The 17,616-nt window shown below is 49.2% G+C and overlaps 1 protein-coding gene across 3 annotated transcripts in view; it reads right to left on the bottom strand.

Annotated features, from left to right (window-relative positions):
* Positions 1-14,805: 14,805 nt before the first annotated feature.
* l3mbtl1b (L3MBTL histone methyl-lysine binding protein 1b) overlaps positions 14,806-17,616 on the bottom strand; it is a 21,711-nt gene continuing 18,900 nt past the window's right edge. For all 3 annotated transcript variants that reach the window (XM_061253201.1, XM_061253209.1, XM_061253218.1), the window contains exons 21-22: positions 16,735-16,797; positions 14,806-16,347 (exon numbers count right to left, since the gene is read on the bottom strand). In XM_061253201.1, coding sequence (XP_061109185.1) covers positions 16,219-16,347; positions 16,735-16,797 — 192 coding nt within the window. In that variant the 3' untranslated portion in view covers positions 14,806-16,218. The remainder of the gene's footprint in view (positions 16,348-16,734; positions 16,798-17,616) is intronic.

Raw genomic sequence — 17,616 nt, 5'->3', positions numbered from 1 at the left:
GTGGTCCAGACAACCCAGGTCTGGAGCTCAATCTCATAGCCCTCATTTTGTAGTACACCCCCCCCCCCCCCCCCCCACGTATTTTTTAAGTACTTCTGTGAAAAAAAAGAAACACACAGGCCACAGAGACAGGGTCATGTGGTGTGCGACCTTGTGTAAATAATCCGTTTATATAGTGTGTGCGAGCGTGCAACATCAGGGCCATTGTTGGGACAGCGTGACTGAACACCAACAGAATAAGGGCAGGCAGTGATTGGCTGGAACCCCCCGCCCCATCTCCCCAAAGTCATCACTTTCTAAGGAAAACTCTTGTCAGTGAGATATTGCTTTTAATACAGGAGAACACCATCACACAAAACAAAAAATCAACACAGAAAGTTTAACACACAGGGACAGCCTGTCTGCAGTCTACTCTGGCCCATCAGTAAAATTATGTTCTCATGGGGCAACTTTTAGGGCCTTGGAATCTTGGTTGGAAACCCTCAACTGCCTCTCATTGGCAACAGTGTCTTTGGATGTTTGTTACAGTTAAGGGGCGACATGGCTCAGGCAGAAAGAGCAGTCGTCTGGCAGTCGGAGGGTTGCCATTTCGATCCCCCGCCCGGGCTGTGTCGAAGTGTCACTGAGCAAGACACCTAACCCCTAAATGCTCCTGACGAGCTGGTCGGGGCCTTGCATGGCAGCTAATCGCCGTCAGTGTGTGAGCGTGTGTATGAATGGGTGAATGGAGAAGCATCAATTGTACAGCGCTTTGGATAAAGGCGCTATATAAATGCCTGCCATTTACCATTTACAGTGTCTTTGGGAGTCAGAGGGTTTTAATTGGTTGATTTCACAGTGACGATGGCCCTCCATAACTACACAGCCGCACAGATACAGTATGAACACATCGCAGACAGCACTTTCCCCAACTGTGCAGAATACACACACACACACACACGGTGACTCAGTCTGTGTGTAATCCGGGGGCTGTTTCCCCCCCCCCGCCACCCTCTGTTCAAGCTGTGAGATTTCACTTCCAGCAGGGCCCAGGTCAGTGTCAGTACTTCTTATACGTGTGAGACAGTTTTCCCTTCGCAACTATCAAGGCTTCCACACACAGCCCTTACCAAAATGGCCACCACACGTGGCCCTTACCAAGATGGCTTCGACACGCAGCCCTTACCAAAATGGCCCTTACCAAAATGGCTTCCGCACTCAGCTCTATCCAAAATGGCTTCCGCACACAGCCCTTACCAAAATGGCTTCCACACAGTGTCTACTGAGCTGCAGGGTCACTGGAAGGGCCCGGAGCCCCACTGAGAGTCGTGTTGCTCCAGCAGCCTGTCCACAGAGTCCTCCTTATTCTCCAGCTTCAGGTAGCGGCGCCCCCCCCCGCGGTCCAGCCGGGGCCAGCTGCGGTGCTTGCGGCCCCCCAGGCTGGAGCAGAAGTCCTGCCGGAGGAGCTGGGGGTCAGCGCGGGGCGCGGGGCTCCAGGGGCCGGCCCTGCCGCTGAGGCTGTGTGAGCGTCGCGGGGGGGTCGGGCTGGCCGGGGGGGAGGGCTGGAGGGGGCGGTTGTTGAGTTTGATGAGGGGGGGGCTCGGGCGTCTGGGGCCCGGCTGGGGGGAGCCGGGGAGGACGTTAAAGTTGACCTGGCTGGAGTTGCAGGAGCCGGACTGCAGCGAGGAAGAGTGTGAGGAAGACCGCTGGTGGTGCAGAGCCTTCGTCAGCAGCGTGGCCCCGCCCCCTATCTGCAGCGTCACCGCCTCGGGCCCCTCCCACCGCGGCCCCGCCCCCTCCCCCGGGCAGCGGATGTTGGGGTCGGCGGGGGCGCGCGGCGCGGGCCCGGGGGATTGGGTGCCGGGCAGCAGGAGGGGCGGGGCCAGGGTGATCACCATGCTGTGGATGGCGGCGCACTGCAGGCCCAGCGCCTGGGACTCGCGGTCGCGGTTCTCGTACAGCAGCGTGTTGGCGCAGATGAAGATGAAGAGGCCGACGCCGATGACGATGGGGCCCACCTTGCGCTCGCCGTGGCCCCGCCCCGGGACCAGGCCCCTCCCCCCCGCGCCAGCGGAGCTCTGCGGCCAATAGTCCACCAGCGCCACGGCTCCGCCCGCCAGCACCATCAGCACGCCCAGGATCAGGAAGCCGCCGGGGACGGAGCGAATCCGCAGCCTGGCGCGCGGGGCCTTGCCCTCCGCCTGCCCCGCCAGCCCACACAACACGGGCAGGGCCCCGCACCCCGGCCCCTCACTGCCTACTGCCGTCATGCTCACAGTCTGGAGGGAGGGAGGGAGAGAGGGAGGGAGGGAGGGAGGGAGGGAGGGAGAGGGAGAGAGGAGGGAGAGGGGGAGGGAGAGAGGGAGAGAGGGAGGGAGAGAGGGAGAGAGAGGGGGAGAGAGGGGGAGAGAGAGGTAGAGAGGGAGGAGAGGGAGGGGGAGGGGGAGGGAGAGGAGAGGTAGAGAGGGAGGGAGAGAGGGAGAGAGGGAGGGAGAGAGAGTGGGATTGAGAGAGAGAAGAACATGAGAAGGTTTATCTTGCTTCTTGTTCGTCACAATCAGGCTGCGGGTAAACTGTGTTGGGAGTGACTAAATAGAATCGATATATAAATACATATATAAATAGAATTGTACAAATGGCAGTCAAGGAAGCCATTATGAGGCTGAAGTTGAATCAAATGTCTCCAAACTCATTGGACGGTGTTTCATCCCACAGCAGGGCAATTATCCCGAACATACAAACAGCCTATTGTTTGGCCTAGGTGACTCTGACTGTTTCTTCCTCATTTCTCTGCCTCATAATGTCTTCCTTGATTCATTGGCACAACTCTGGCCCTCATATTGACAAATGCCAATAATAAGGCAATCACAAGCCTAGAATCAAGATGAGACACTGAACGTTTTCTTCTACATTTTCTAAGGCCAACTGTCCAATTACTTTTGGTCCCCTAATATTGGGGGGATGATGCATGAAAAGGGATGAAACTCGATATGGTTGTAAATGACACGTTGTTCAACATTTCATTTAAAATGCAATGTGCTGGAGCACAGAGCCAAAAGAACACAAATTGTACCGACTGTCCAAATAATTACGGACTGCACTGTACCTAGGAGAGAACAGAAAAACACAATCCTCCAAAACCAATGCCAAAGCCCTGCTTCTTTACACACACACACACACACACACACACACTCACACTCACACACACACACACGCACACACTCAAATGTAATACTTTTATTCACATCCACTCACCAAAGTGACAATAAAGGAAATAAACAATATAGACACACAGTACAGAATAATGACATAGAAACTTGTAGGATTATTAGGGGTACAGGAAGCAGCGCTGCCTCCAAATATGGCAGCTAACTATTATTGCTGACATGGAGAAATATCTAGTGAGCTGCTTTACTCGCAATTTTGGCATTCCACTAGTCTGTTGTGACATTTCCAAGGCTGCCAAATATAAAAACTCAAAGTTTACACTTGTAGCCAAGTTGTTCTACAGCTGACACCAGGGGCTGATACTTTAGTGCCTTAGTGAAGAAGGTCTCTTCTCACTGAAATCAAACAACCTCTAAAATGGACACCACTCTGCTTTCCTCATCAACAAAAACAACATCTGGAGTATTTGCAGACACACACACAGGCACACACAGACGCACACATACACACACATACACACATACAGACACACACACACACACACACACACATACAGACACACTGAGACACACACACACACATACAGACACACACACATACACACACTCACACATGCACACACACACATATACACAGCACTCAGAGGGCAGCTGGGCTGCTGGACTGTATGTCTTTGGCATCCAGATGTATCAGAGCAGGATGACCTTGTTATGCTGTTCCCTTCAGACAGAGCAGATAGAGCACGGTCTGCTGCAGCAATCAAACCCCACCTGACCACCCCACACCCAACCCCACACCCAACCACACCCACACCCAACCCCACCTGACCACCCCACACCCAACCCCACACCCAACCACACCCACACCCAACCCCACCTGACCATCCCACACCCAACCCCACCTGATTACCCCACACCCAACCCCACCTGACCACCCCACACCCAACCACACCTGACCACCCCACACCCAACCACCCCACACCTGATCACCCCCATACCCAATCACACCTGACCACCCCACACCCAACCCCACACCCAACAACACCCACACCCAACCCCACCTGACCACCCCACACCCAACCACACCCACACCCAACCCCACACCCAACCCCACCCACACCCAACCCCACCTGACCACCCCACACCCAACCACACCCACACCCAACCCCACACCCAACCCCACCTGACCACCCCACACCCAACCCCACCTGATTACCCCACACCCAACCACCCCACACCTGACCACCCCACACCCAACCACACCCACACCCAACCCCACACCCAACCCCACCTGACCACCCCACACCCAACCCCACCTGATTACCCCATACCCAACCACACCTGACCACCCCACACCCAACCACCCCACACCTGACCACCCCACACCCAACCACACCCACACCCAACCCCACCTGACCACCCCACACCCAACCACCCCACACCTGACCACCCCACACCCAACCACACCCACACCCAACCCCACCTGACCACACCCACACCCAACCCCACCTGACCACCCCACACCCAACCACCCCACACCTGATCACCCCCACACCTAACCACACCTGACCACACCCACACCCAACCCCACCTGACCAAGGACCCTACAACACAAACTCACTCCACCAATGTCCACATTACACGTTTAATCGCTGGGATCTGAAAGTTGTACAGCCGGCAGATTTCTGAGATACGGCTGGAGATGTAACGTAATCTCTTTAATGGAATTCTAATCTATTTTGGTGGAAGAAGTTTGCAAATACAAACCGGCAGCCATAAACCAGACTGCTAATGAAGTCATAGAGGTTCAGAGCCAGAGCTCATCATACCCACGTGAGTTCCGTCTCTGGTCATCCTTCCTAAAAAATGTTTAATTAATGATGACAGTCATGTGATTTGGGTACAATATCCATGTCTGACTACTAAGGCTACATCATTCAGTTTCTGTCGGACGTGCAAGAATAAGCTAGCTAGGTACAGAGAGTTGCTAAACAATTTTATGCAGGATTATGCTGCTATACTGGCTCAGGCAGGCTGCTGGAATGTGTACATTTCATTTGAAATGCCACTGCTTGTACGTCATCTTTTAGGTTCTCGTATAAAGCGCAGTGCCGGCCGCTAAGAGGAAGTGGCTGATGTTTCCTGTTTTAAAAAAAAAAAAAGAACAGCATCGTGATGCTAAACTTGGTATCGGTTCTGAAACCAGAATGTTGTTGTCGTGACAACCTTACAGCCGCTGCACGCTGCTTTCATTACGCGCCCCGGCGGGGGCCAGTTCCTGCGAAAACCAGTTCCTGTCCCATCTGGGAGTTTGTTTCCAGTTTGTCACTGATAATTCAGCCCAGACGTGAAGATCGCACTGATCTGACGCTACAGCGATATGTCCGATATGTGGAATAACATACCCACAATAAAACGTGTCACATTACTGTAAGGGGCCTGGATTCAGATGACTGCAGTAATATTAGAATCTGAGTTCAGGAAAATTACATAACTACACAGTGGCCTGCACCGCAAACTGCACATCAACCCTTACTGAGCCTTTTTATGCACACACCTGAGTGTGTTAGAAAGAGACACTTCACACACACACACACACACACACCTGAGTGTGTTAGAAAGAGACACTTCACACACACACACACACTCACCTGAGTGTGTTAGAAAGAGACACTTCACACACACACACACACACCTGAGTGTGTTAGAAAGAGACACTTCACACACACACACACACACACACACACCTGAGTGAGTTAGAAAGAGACACTTTATACACACACACCTGAGTATGATTGAACAGGATGCTTCACACAAGTTCACAGAACTGTAACGGTGGGATTTGAAGTGTGAAATTAATCAGCTGACAGCTGAAGTCTTCAAGAACCTGATTAATTAATATAGATTTTTTTTCAGTTCAATATTTCATTCATCAGTATATTTAATTTGGAGAATATTTCATTCTGTTTACCACTCAATCTTTATTTTTATTCAGCTCAGATCCACAGTAACCTGCGGTCATGGGAAATGCATCAGGAACTCAGCTGATGCATTTTCAAACATGCATGGACCTACAAGCACACAGGACAGGATTTCTAACTCTCAGGGAAAACATCTTTTGTTCGTTAGTTTGTTTTTGCACATTTTAATTTTAACAAGGCAGGCACCCCTCCAAATGGTCGTATTCAGTGTTGTGGCAGAATGTTTAAGTAAATTAGCCCAGCCTTATTCGGGTGTGTGTGTGTGTGGGGGGGGGGGGTGGCTCTGTCACATTAGTGTAATTAGCTAAGTGCTGGTCTCCTGTCCGGGGGCAGAATACAGCGGGAACCGGGGGGTGGAGGGGCGAGCAGCCACACCGGGGCTCCAGTAAATGCAGTCAACAAATGCACCGCATTTCTCCACACCATCCGGACCCGTTCTGTCGGCGGTATCGTTTCACTCTTTTAGTTTAGGTATCGATCAAACCGGCCAATCCAATTTGTCCGCGCTGAATTAATTACCGTTTACCTTTTTTTGCGCATCGGCCCCTGTGACAGCCTGTTAATTCGATTGCTGCGATTCCCAGTGAGACACAGCGCGGATCTTGCACCTATTCGATCAGATCTGACAGGCGGCAGATCTTATCCGATAAAAAAAAAAAAAAACACACGAATAAACCGTGACCAGCCCAGTGAAGCCGCATAACGCGCTAACAAATGCAACGTTGTATGTGAGCGTTCCCCATTTCTCATCAGATAATACATATTTAACAATATGTGCAACAGTTACAGCGTAATCACATGTAAAATGCAACCCCAGTACGCCAGTCTCTTTAGTATACACACCGACGCGTAAGTGAAAACAGATTTTCTTATTCGGAAGGTTGCTTATCTTTCTCTCCCAAAGCAGTTTATCCCACGGGGACCTAATGTGCCAGTTCCACGATGGAAACATAACATCGATTTGGTACAGGCAACACGGAACACAATAGTGGAATCATATTCAAATAACACGTATTTATTGGTCGTTACATTTTGAAGCGGGCGCGTAAGGGACTGGTTATGCGGAGACCATACGGTTCGAACGAGGCCAGCTGTTCGTTCTCCTCTCCCGTATGACTCGATTTGCCTCCAGATATGCGGAGCTGGAATGCAGCCTGCGCTGCATTACCGCCCTCAAAACTTTCTCAGCCAACCGGTCACAGGGCGCGCTTTCGGTTATATTTTAGTAGGAGTAGTAGCCTACGGCTGAAGCTCACAGCTGAAAGTTCATAATATAGTTCATAATCGCGGCCAAACGAAAAGTACAGCTACGATGTCCTTTGTTGGTCCAGATAACGGTGGTACTTGCCTTACTTGGTGTGGCTCTCTTGCACACATTTATCTTTCCGCTTTGCGTTCAGACGCCACAGTTCAGATGTCCGTCATGTTGGCGAGTCGCGTCCGGACTTTCTGTGAATCCGGATCGGGAGGAAACCGAAGGATGTCTCACCCTGGCCCGAGCTCCGGCCAAATTCACATCCAGGAGTGATCAGAAAATTGATCCATAACATTCCCCAAAAGAATCATCAATCGCCCGGTCAGAAGCATCAATCACGCAGTCCGTTTGAAAGTACAGAGAGGAGCTTGGGCGCTAAGCAGTTCCAAGCCTTTTCTGAATTCCGCTGTAACCACTCAAACCGCTGTAAGTCACTCTCCCAGTCTGAACTACCGGCGCTGACGCCTCCTCCTCCTCCTTTAACGGCTCTTCGCTTGTGCAGTACAGTTCACGAGCGTTCTCTGTTGTGAGATGATGGCAACTTGATTTGCGAAACGCTTCTACTTCATATCTGAAGCGCGTCAATGGGTTCTGCTCTCCAAATTTGTGTCACGAATCACGTGATTGGAGAGGTTAATTGAATGCCACGTAACTACAGTGACATTTATTGGGGGAAAGTTCCTCGCCTGAAGCGGTGCATGTGTGTGTGTGTGTGTGTGTGTGTGTGTGGTGTGTGTGTGTGTGTGTGTGTGAAAGCAGCTGCGCCTAAAACGATGGGAACAGGATCTTTCCGCATGCTCTTTAACAGAAACCTTGTATCTTTGGTTAATTCGCGAGGACTGTAGAGTGTATTTAATATATATTTTTTTTATTAGTTATGAATATTGGCTACTATCATAAATGGGTCGTGTTGTTGTATTTATGTGGCGGGATATTAGAGGTAAATACCTAAAGCATGCAATGTGTAAAATGCGCATCATGACTCCCACAAGTAGGTCAGAGAATCACAGGCGCCACGAAGCTAAAATAATAAAAACAATATATGAGTATGATCGGTGAAGCGCTTTCAAATCGCTTTATTATCCTAAAATTCAGAGGAAAGCCCTTTGCTTTCACCGCTGTGTGTGTGTGTGTGTGTGTGTGTGTGCGTGTGTGTGTTTTTTTAAAGGTTCTCCTCTGTTTGTGCGACGACGAGCAGTTTCCAGCCCCGAGACGTTTTTGGAAATTATTTTTAGGGATCGTGAGAAAGTTGAGAGCCGCTGGGAACGGTCCCACGGCGATGTTTTCTTCGACAGTTACACAAGGCAAGTAGATCCGCCTCCAATTTGCGCCCAGGGATTGCGGGTACCTGTTCGGCGGTTCTACCATCGCCCGCAATAAATAAATAAATAAATAAATAAATAAATAAATGTGATGCGTCAACTGGATGCGCCTGGAATGCCTACATGTGTGACGAGGAAGCGTTTAGCAAGATTAATGTCGCGTGGGGCTTCAGATGGGCTAACCACGGAATTGACAGCCATCAAAGAATATAAATCTCCAGAATATTTTGTGGGCAAAGTCGATGAGGGCGTGGGGATTTGGAGGGTTACATTTTATACCTGTGGGAAAAAAATATTTGTCGGGTTTAAGGGAATGGCCTGATGGACTTCTCTCCCAAGTCTTTGTCTTATAGAACTTAGATTGTTAAAGATGAGGATCACACACCAGCGCCCCCTGCTGGCTCTAAACGTCCCCTGCAGCCGAGCAGGTTTACACTGGAAACCACCTCCATGCGGGGTGACTCCGTCTCACCGCATCATATAACCGCATCTTACCCGATCAGCCATACATTCATATGGATATACTGCACATAATAATACATCATTTGTTATTTAGCTGATGCTTTTATCCAAAGCGACTTACTATGGATTAGACTATGCAGGAGACAATCCCCATGGAGCAATGTGGCGGTTAAGGGCCTTGCTCAAGGGCCGAACAGCTGTACAGATCTTATCGTGGCTACACTGGGGCTTCCAGGTCCCAGTCTGTGCATCACAAATTCTGCCCAGTGGTTTTTTTTTAAATGTTTAATATTATGTATTCTTTATTATTTAAAAGTAGTCAAATTAGTTTGTGGAGTCCCTGGTTAATGTGGCTGGTTTGGTGAAATGACAGAGTATGTGGAGTCCCTGGTTAATGTGGCTGGTTTGGTGAAATGACAGAGTATGTGGAGTCCCTGGTTAATGTGGCTGGTTTGGTGAAATGACAGTGTATGTGGAGTGCCTGGTTAATGTGGCTGGTTTGGTGAAATGACAGTGTATGTGGAGTCCCTGGTTAATGTGGCTGGTTTGGTGAAATGACAGTGTGTGTGGAGTGCCTGGTTAACGTGGCTGGTTTGGTGAAATGACAGTGTATGTGGAGTCCCTGGTTAATGTGGCTGGTTTGGTGAAATGACAGTGTATGTGGAGTGCCTGGTTAACGTGGCTGGTTTGGTGAAATGACAGTGTATGTGGAGTGCCTGGTTAACGTGGCTGGTTTGGTGAAATGACAGTGTGTGTGGAGTCCCTGGTTAACGTGGCTGGTTTGGTGAAATGACAGAGTGCCTGGTTAACGTGGCTGGTTTGGTGAAATGACAGAGTGCCTGGTTAATGTGGCTGGTTTGGTGAAATGACAGAGTGCCTGGTTGTGGAAATGGAGGGGGTGGGGCAGGCCGTGTGAATGTCGCAGTAGGCCTCTCCGCGGTGTTGCCGTGAGAGACGGCGTTCCTGCTGTAGATAACCGCGGTGTTGCCGTGAGAGACGGCGTTCCTGCTGTAGATAACCGCGGTGTTGCCGTGAGAGACGGCGTTCCTGCTGTAGATAACCGCGGTGTTGCCGTGAGAGACGGCGTTCCTGCTGTAGATAACCGCGGTGTTGCCGTGAGAGACGGCGTTCCTGCTGTAGATAACCGCGGTGTTGCCGTGAGAGACGGCGTTCCTGCTGTAGATAACCGCGGTGTTGCCGTGAGAGACGGCGTTCCTGCTGTAGATACATTTACATCTCCTCTCGCTGCGCCACAGTGCAGCTCCCAAATCTCAAGGCCGCACACGAGTCCTTTTGATCACAGAGTTTGGCAGCTGCGTTGATTTCAGGGTCGTTTCAAAATTACTTTTACAGCAGATGTGTACTGCTTGCTAATGTGCAACTTGGCGTGCGCAAGATTTTCTGTAATCTCAGCTGGGACTTTGGGACTAAACTGTAACTGAATTTCTCTCTCTCTCTCTCTCTCTCTCTCTCTCTCAGGTTATGTAGAGAGAAAAGACAAGCACAAACTGTCTGAGGCCAAAGCTTCCATCACAAGTAATGTCGTTAACATTCACTGATCAAGTCATATTAAGTCATATTATAAATCGTTTTTTAATGATATGTTGTAAACGATATTGTTTTAATGTCAAAGTGATAATCTACCCCAGCTGCCAACATTGCCTACAAAAGAAAGACCTATATCTATGTCTCTGAACAAAATTGTGCCAAAATTGTATTGGATATTAAAGCATCATTATGATGAGAAATAGAGGTAGTGGATCATACCTGACTGGTTGCTGGCTCGCAGCAAAATGTGTGATTGGTTGCTGGCTCACAGGAAAGCATGTGATTGGTTGCTGGCTCACAGGAAAGCATGTGATTGGTTGCTGGCTCACAGGAAAGCTTGTGATTGGTTGCTGGCTCACAGGAAAGTGTGTGATTGGTTGATTGTTCACAGGAAAACGTTTGATTGGATGCAGGGTCCCATGAAAGTGTGTGATTGGTCGCTGGCCGCACAGAAAAGCGCGTGATACAGAAAAATGGCCAAAACGGCAATTTTATACATTTTAAATTGAATCTGCAACATACTAAAGCGTGCAAAAATGGTGTGAATTATCTGAAGCCACTGTGTATAACCGTGAGGTCAAATCTGTCTGCTGCCGCAGTAATGACACAGATGCCGAGGGCTTGCAGCTTTATGTGAATATTAGATATTATATTACAGTATCAATAACGGCAGGGTGGCAGCAGGGAGCGTCTCCCAGAGAAACACGTCTGACCGCGGACTGCAGGCGGGCGATTGGCCTCTCTCTCCATTACAGCGTCCTGCACGGACGCAAATTCACTTCCTGTGCGTGTCCAGAACAGGAATACAAGCCGTAAATCATCACAGCCAATGAAAACCCTCACGCTGATCATGTGACAGGGTGGATCCCGCAGTCAAGTTGCAGCTGACACACCCTCTTCTGCTCCGACATTGTCAGAGAGATTTTTCATGAAGAGAGATCGATGACAGCCCCTTAATTAGATTCACTGCGAGACATTAACATTGTTAATGATCAGATCCAGACATATGGAGGAACTGAGTTGATGTTTGGACTATTTGGCACAAAAGAAAAATCATTGGTTGTGATTAAACTGCTTTTGCTTTTTTAAAATCTTTTACTGATATAATTTCTTGAATATATTTATGTAAGGAGAGTACAAACTGGTCCAGTGTACTGCTGTGTAAGATGCTCAGGCAGCCTGTTGAACAGCTGGGGAACCGCCCTGTACTGGCTGGGAGTGTGGACCAGTCTCTGTGCCTGTGGGAGGAGCTAACAGCAGAGGGCAAAGGCCACAGCCAGGCAGGGACACACACACACACACACACACATACACTCACTCACACACACTCACACACATACATACAGAAACACACACACACTCACACATACACAAACACACACATACTCACAAATACACACACTCACACACACATACACAAACACACACTCACATACTCTCACTCACGCACACTCACACACAAACACTCACAAATACACACACACAAACACACACACTCACATACTCTCACTCACGCACACTCACACACAAACACTCACAAATACACACACACACACATTCACTCACACACACATACACAAACACACACACTCACTCACTCTCACACACTCACTCACACACACACTCACAAATACACACACACACATTCACACACACTCACAAATACACACACACACTCACACATACACTCACTCACACACACACACACACACATACACACACACACACACACACACACACACATACACTCACTCACACACATACACACACACACACACACACACGCACTCACCCACAGCCCTGTCCTGTGGGTCACTCGGGCAGCGTTTGGTTTTAATTTCTTCACCGTTTGCAGTAAAAATGCGGATCAGTGGGCAGCTCAGCACAGTGTGGGAGGGGTCTGTTTCCATGGAGCTGTGTGGGCGGGGTCTGTTTCCATGGAGCTGTGTGGGCGGGGTTTGTTTCCATGGAGCTGTGTGGGTGGGGGACTGTTTCCATGAAGCTGTGTGGGAGGGGCCTGGGTGTGTGTGTGTGTGTGTGTCAGTGTGTGTATGTGTGTGTATGCCTGTGTGTAACGATGGTGCCGTCATTAGAGATCTCCAAATGTCCTTCAGCGATGACTCCCTGTGTTTCCACACTCAGGTTAGTCATGGTGATGGTGAGCAAGCACAGCGGAATCTCTGCTGATTGGCTCCCTTGGCATGTACTGTGCCTGTGATTGGACAATCTTAAAAAGCAAATCGGGTCACTGTGTGCTGGTGCCAATGTGGTGGTTCTGAGCTTTGCCACTCTTCAAATGGTGATTGTGCTGGTCCACCATTGGCCAGTGTGTTGGTGCAGGTTTGCCATTGGCCAGTGCGTTGGTGCTGGTTTGCCATTGGCCAGTGCGTTGGTGCAGGTTTGCCATTGGCCAGTGCGTTGGTGCAGGTTTGCCATTGGACAGTGCGTTGGTGCAGGTTTGCCATTGGCCAGTGCGTTGGTGCAGGTTTGCCATTGGCCAGTGCGTTGGTGCAGGTTTGCCATTGGCCAGTGTGTTGGTGCAGGTTTGCCATCGGCCAGTGTGTTGGTGCAGGTTTGCCATCGGCCAGTGTGTTGGTGCTGGTTTGCCATTGGCCAGTGAGTTGGTGCGTTAACATTGATAAACTGCCTGTATTACACAGAACTACACTGTGGAGCAGCTGATCATAATAAGGGCTGCAGCCTTGAACAAAGGAAAGTCCAAGTGAGGAAGTCTCACCTGAAAAGCGTGTGGCGCCCTCGTGTGGCCGGATGTGGACCTACACATGTGGAGCCTGAACGTGAGCATGAGAGTGACCCAGTCTGTGTGGAGCACCACAGCACCTCTTGGATTTTAGACAATTATGAGATATAGATCCCTGTTTGATGTGCGTGTTTGTGTGCTTAGTGGGAGCATGTTTGGTGTGTGTTTGCCATGTGCTTGGCATGTTCTTGGTTTAGCGTGTGCATGTTTGCGGTTTCGCGTGTTTTTGTTTATGTTTGGCATGTGTTTGTGTTTAGCGGGTGCATGTTTGGGGTTTAGCGTGTTTTTATGTTTATGTTTGGTGAGTGTTTGGTGTGTTTTCGTGTTTCGTGCGTGCATGTTTGGTGTTTGGCGTGTTTAGCGTGTGCATGTTTGGTGTTTGGCGTGTTTAGCATGTGCATGTTGGGTGTGTGTTCGGCGTGTTTTCGTGTTTAGTGTGTATGTGTTTGGCGTGTGTATGTGTTTGGCGTGTGCATGTTTGGTGTGTTTAGCATGTGCATGTTTGGTGTTTGGCGTGTTTAGCGTGTGCATGTTTGGTGTGTTTAGCATGTGCATGTTTGGTGTTTGGCGTGTTTAGCATGTGCATGTTTGGTGTGTTTAGCATGTGCATGTTTGGTGTTTGGCGTGTTTAGGATGTGCATGTTTGGTGTTTAGCGTGTGCATGTTTGGTGTGTTTAGCATGTGCATGTTTGGTGTTTGGCGTGTTTAGCGTGTGCATGTTTGGCGTTTGGCGTGTTTAGTGCGTGCATGTTTGGTGTTTGGCGTGTTTAGCGTGTGCATGTTTGGCGTGTTTAGCGTGTGCATGTTGGGTGTGTGTTCGGCGTGTTTTCGTGTTTTCATGTGTATGTGTTTGGCGTGTGCATGTTTGGTGTGTTTAGCATGTGCATGTTTGGTGTTTGGCGTGTTTAGCGTGTGCATGTTTGGTGTGTTTAGCATGTGCATGTTTGGTGTTTGGCGTGTTTAGCATGTGCATGTTTGGTGTTTAGCGTGTGCATGTTTGGTGTTTAGCGTGTGCATGTTTGGTGTTTGGCGTGTGCATGTTTGGTGTGTTTAGCGCGTGCATGTTTGGTGTGTTTAGCGTGTGCATGTTTGGCGTTTTTGGCGTGTTTAGCGTGTGCATGTTTGGTGTTTGGCGTGTGCATGTTTGGTGTGTTTAGCATGTGCATGTTTGGTGTGTTTAGCGTGTGCATGTTTGGTGTTTGGCGTGTGCATGTTTGGTGTGTTGAGCGCGTGCATGTTTGGTGTATTTGGCGTGTGCATGTTTAGCGTGTGCATGTTTGGCGTGTTCGATGCAGACAGTACTCGGAGTAATGAAGCTCAGGGCTGCAGGTTGTGGGGGGGGGGGGGTCTGTATCCATTAGCTTTTATTTCCGCTGACTCAGACAACATACACAGAAACCATCCACCCTACCTGAACCAACATCCGCTTACATCACCAATCCCTTAAATAAAATACATAAATACCACTGCTGAAGTACAATCATTCTCACTCAGCTGAGGTTCAGAGAGGTATCACTGTGTAACACTGACAATCAGGTTAAAAATTTCTCACAAAAGCTGTACAAATTACATGAATGTACACAGGAATAAATTAGAATTATTTCAATTAAACCGTGGGCTTTCATATCCCAGACAATTACTGAGAGACATTTTAAGATTTTCCTTTAAAAGGCGAACAGTACTCATGTAAACTACAGGGAGATCTTTTCTGTGAAAAAAACAAACATCATTTAATTCAGGCTCATTTCCCTTTGTAGAGCGTTTGCCTTCTGTCTATAGCACTATTTACACTATTATACACTGAAGTAAATCAGGCCAAATTTATACCTTAAAAAAATGTTTTTCATACGTCAGTTTGTTTTGCATATTCATCATCCAGACATCGAAAACATATTTCAAAATGCATTCAGTTGTACGACCAAGGCGTGTGAGTTCATGTACGATTGAGGGGATATATGTAAGATTAAGGGCTTCTATGTAGAATACTGCATCCTGCATACTTGCATACTATGGATCTCCATTTTTGTTTGTGACAATCAGGTTTCACCAAAGGTCCTAAACTGTGCAACAGAGTAGCCCTTACGACGTCCTTAGCGGGATGCTGGATGAAAGTAGCCCAGTCTCCACCCCTGTGACTGCCTGTGCTGCAGTGACCCCCTGTGGCCAGCTGGGGAACTGCAAACATCCCCCTTGTCCACTCAAAGCTCCCATCCAACTCAACTAAAATATATATATTTTTTGTTGGCATTAAAAATGTATCATTAATAATAACCGCAGTAAAAGGTGTTGATGACACTTGTTCAGACCCCACCGAGAGTGAGCTACTTCACACACCAACACCAGGGGACATCTGCACACACACACACACTCACACACTCACACACTCACACACTCACACACTCACACACTCACACACTCACACACACCAGCTCCTCTACATCAAACTCCACATATCCACATAAGAAATGCCTGTATTTAGCGCATCTCACCAGCCTGAAAAGGAAGACTTACTCTGTTCTTATTGGCTTATAGATCTGGGGTGTGACTCTTGGTCTGTTCTAATTGGTTTAGGGAGCTGGGGTGTGGCTCCTGGGCCGTTCTGACTGGTTTAGGGAGCTGGGATGTGGTACCTGGTCTGTTCTGATTGGTTTAGGGAGCTGGGGTGTGGCTCCTGGTCTGTTCTGATTGGTTTAGGGAGCTGGGGTGTGGCTCCTGGTCTGTTCTGATTGGTTGAGAGCGCAGTTCACTCCTCGTCAGCACTCTTGAACATGAGGATGGAGTTGTATATCTTGAGGGCGGGGCCGAGTTTGATGCTGAGGATCTTGACGATATCGGCTTGAGTGAGCAGCAGGAAGGCCTCGCCATCAATCTGCTACAAAGACACACCCACACACCCCTTAGACCACACCCACACATCTTAGACCACACCCACACACCTTAGACCACACCCACACACCTTAGACCACACCCACACACCTTAGACCACACCCACACACCTTAAGCAACACCCACACACCTTAAACCACACCCACACACCCCTTAAACTACACCCACACACATAAAACCACACCCTCAGAATCCTTAAATCACAAGCACATACACTGTAGACCCCACCCACACATACCTTACCACACCCACACACCTTACACCACACCCGCATACACATTACCCCGCACCCACACACATTAAACCACACACACACACACACATACACACAGGCCCCTCCCACAGCCCCCCCCTCAGGGTGTAACTCTCGTACCTCGTTTCTAAAGGTCACGGCATGATCTCTGCATCCTGGCAGGCCTCGGACAAAGCTGGCCACCTGATTGGACAAAAGAACACAAGACACGCCCTTGTTACTCACTGGTACTGGAAGTGAGAATACGCAGTCTGTATGTGAGTGAGTGAGTGAGTGAGTGTGAGAGTGAGAGTGAGTGAGTGAGTGTGTGAGTGAGTGTATGAGTGAGTGAGTGTGTGAGTGAGTGAGTGAGTGTGTGAGTGAGTGAGTGTATGAGTGAGTGAGTGAGTGAGTGTGAGTGAGTGAGTGAGTGTGAGAGTGAGTGAGTGAGTGAGTGTGAGAGTGAGTGAGTGAGTGAGTGAGTGAGTGAGTGAGTGAGTGAGTGTGAGAGTGAGTGAGTGAGTGAGTGAGTGAGTGAGTGACTGAGAGTGACTGAGTGACTGAGTGAGTGAGTGAGCGAGTGTGTGAGAGTGAGTGAGTGAGCGAGTGTGCGAGAGTGTGAGAGTGAGTGAGTGAGTGAGTGTGAGTGAGTGAGTGAGTGAGTGAGTGAGTGAGTGAGTGAGTGAGTGAGTGAGTGAGTGTATGAGTGAGTGTGTGAGTGAGTGAGTGAGTGAGTGAGTGAGTGAGTGAGTGAGTGAGTGTGAGTGAGTGAGTGAGTGAGTGAGTGAGTGTGAGAGTGAGTGAGTGAGTGAGTGAGTGAGTGAGTGAGTGTGAGTGTGTGTGTGAGTGAGTGAGTGAGTGAGTGAGTGAGTGAGTGAGTGTGAGAGTGAGTGAGTGAGTGAGTGAGTGTGAGAGTGAGTGAGTGAGTGTGAGAGTGAGTGAGTGAGTGAGTGAGTGTGAGAGTGAGTGAGTGAGTGAGTGACTGAGAGTGACTGAGTGAGTGAGTGAGCGAGTGTGTGAGAG

Source organism: Conger conger, chromosome 1 (genome assembly GCF_963514075.1).
Source record: "Conger conger chromosome 1, fConCon1.1, whole genome shotgun sequence".
Taxonomy (NCBI): Eukaryota; Metazoa; Chordata; class Actinopteri; order Anguilliformes; family Congridae; genus Conger; species Conger conger.
This window is presented reverse-complemented; position numbering and strand designations above follow the sequence as displayed.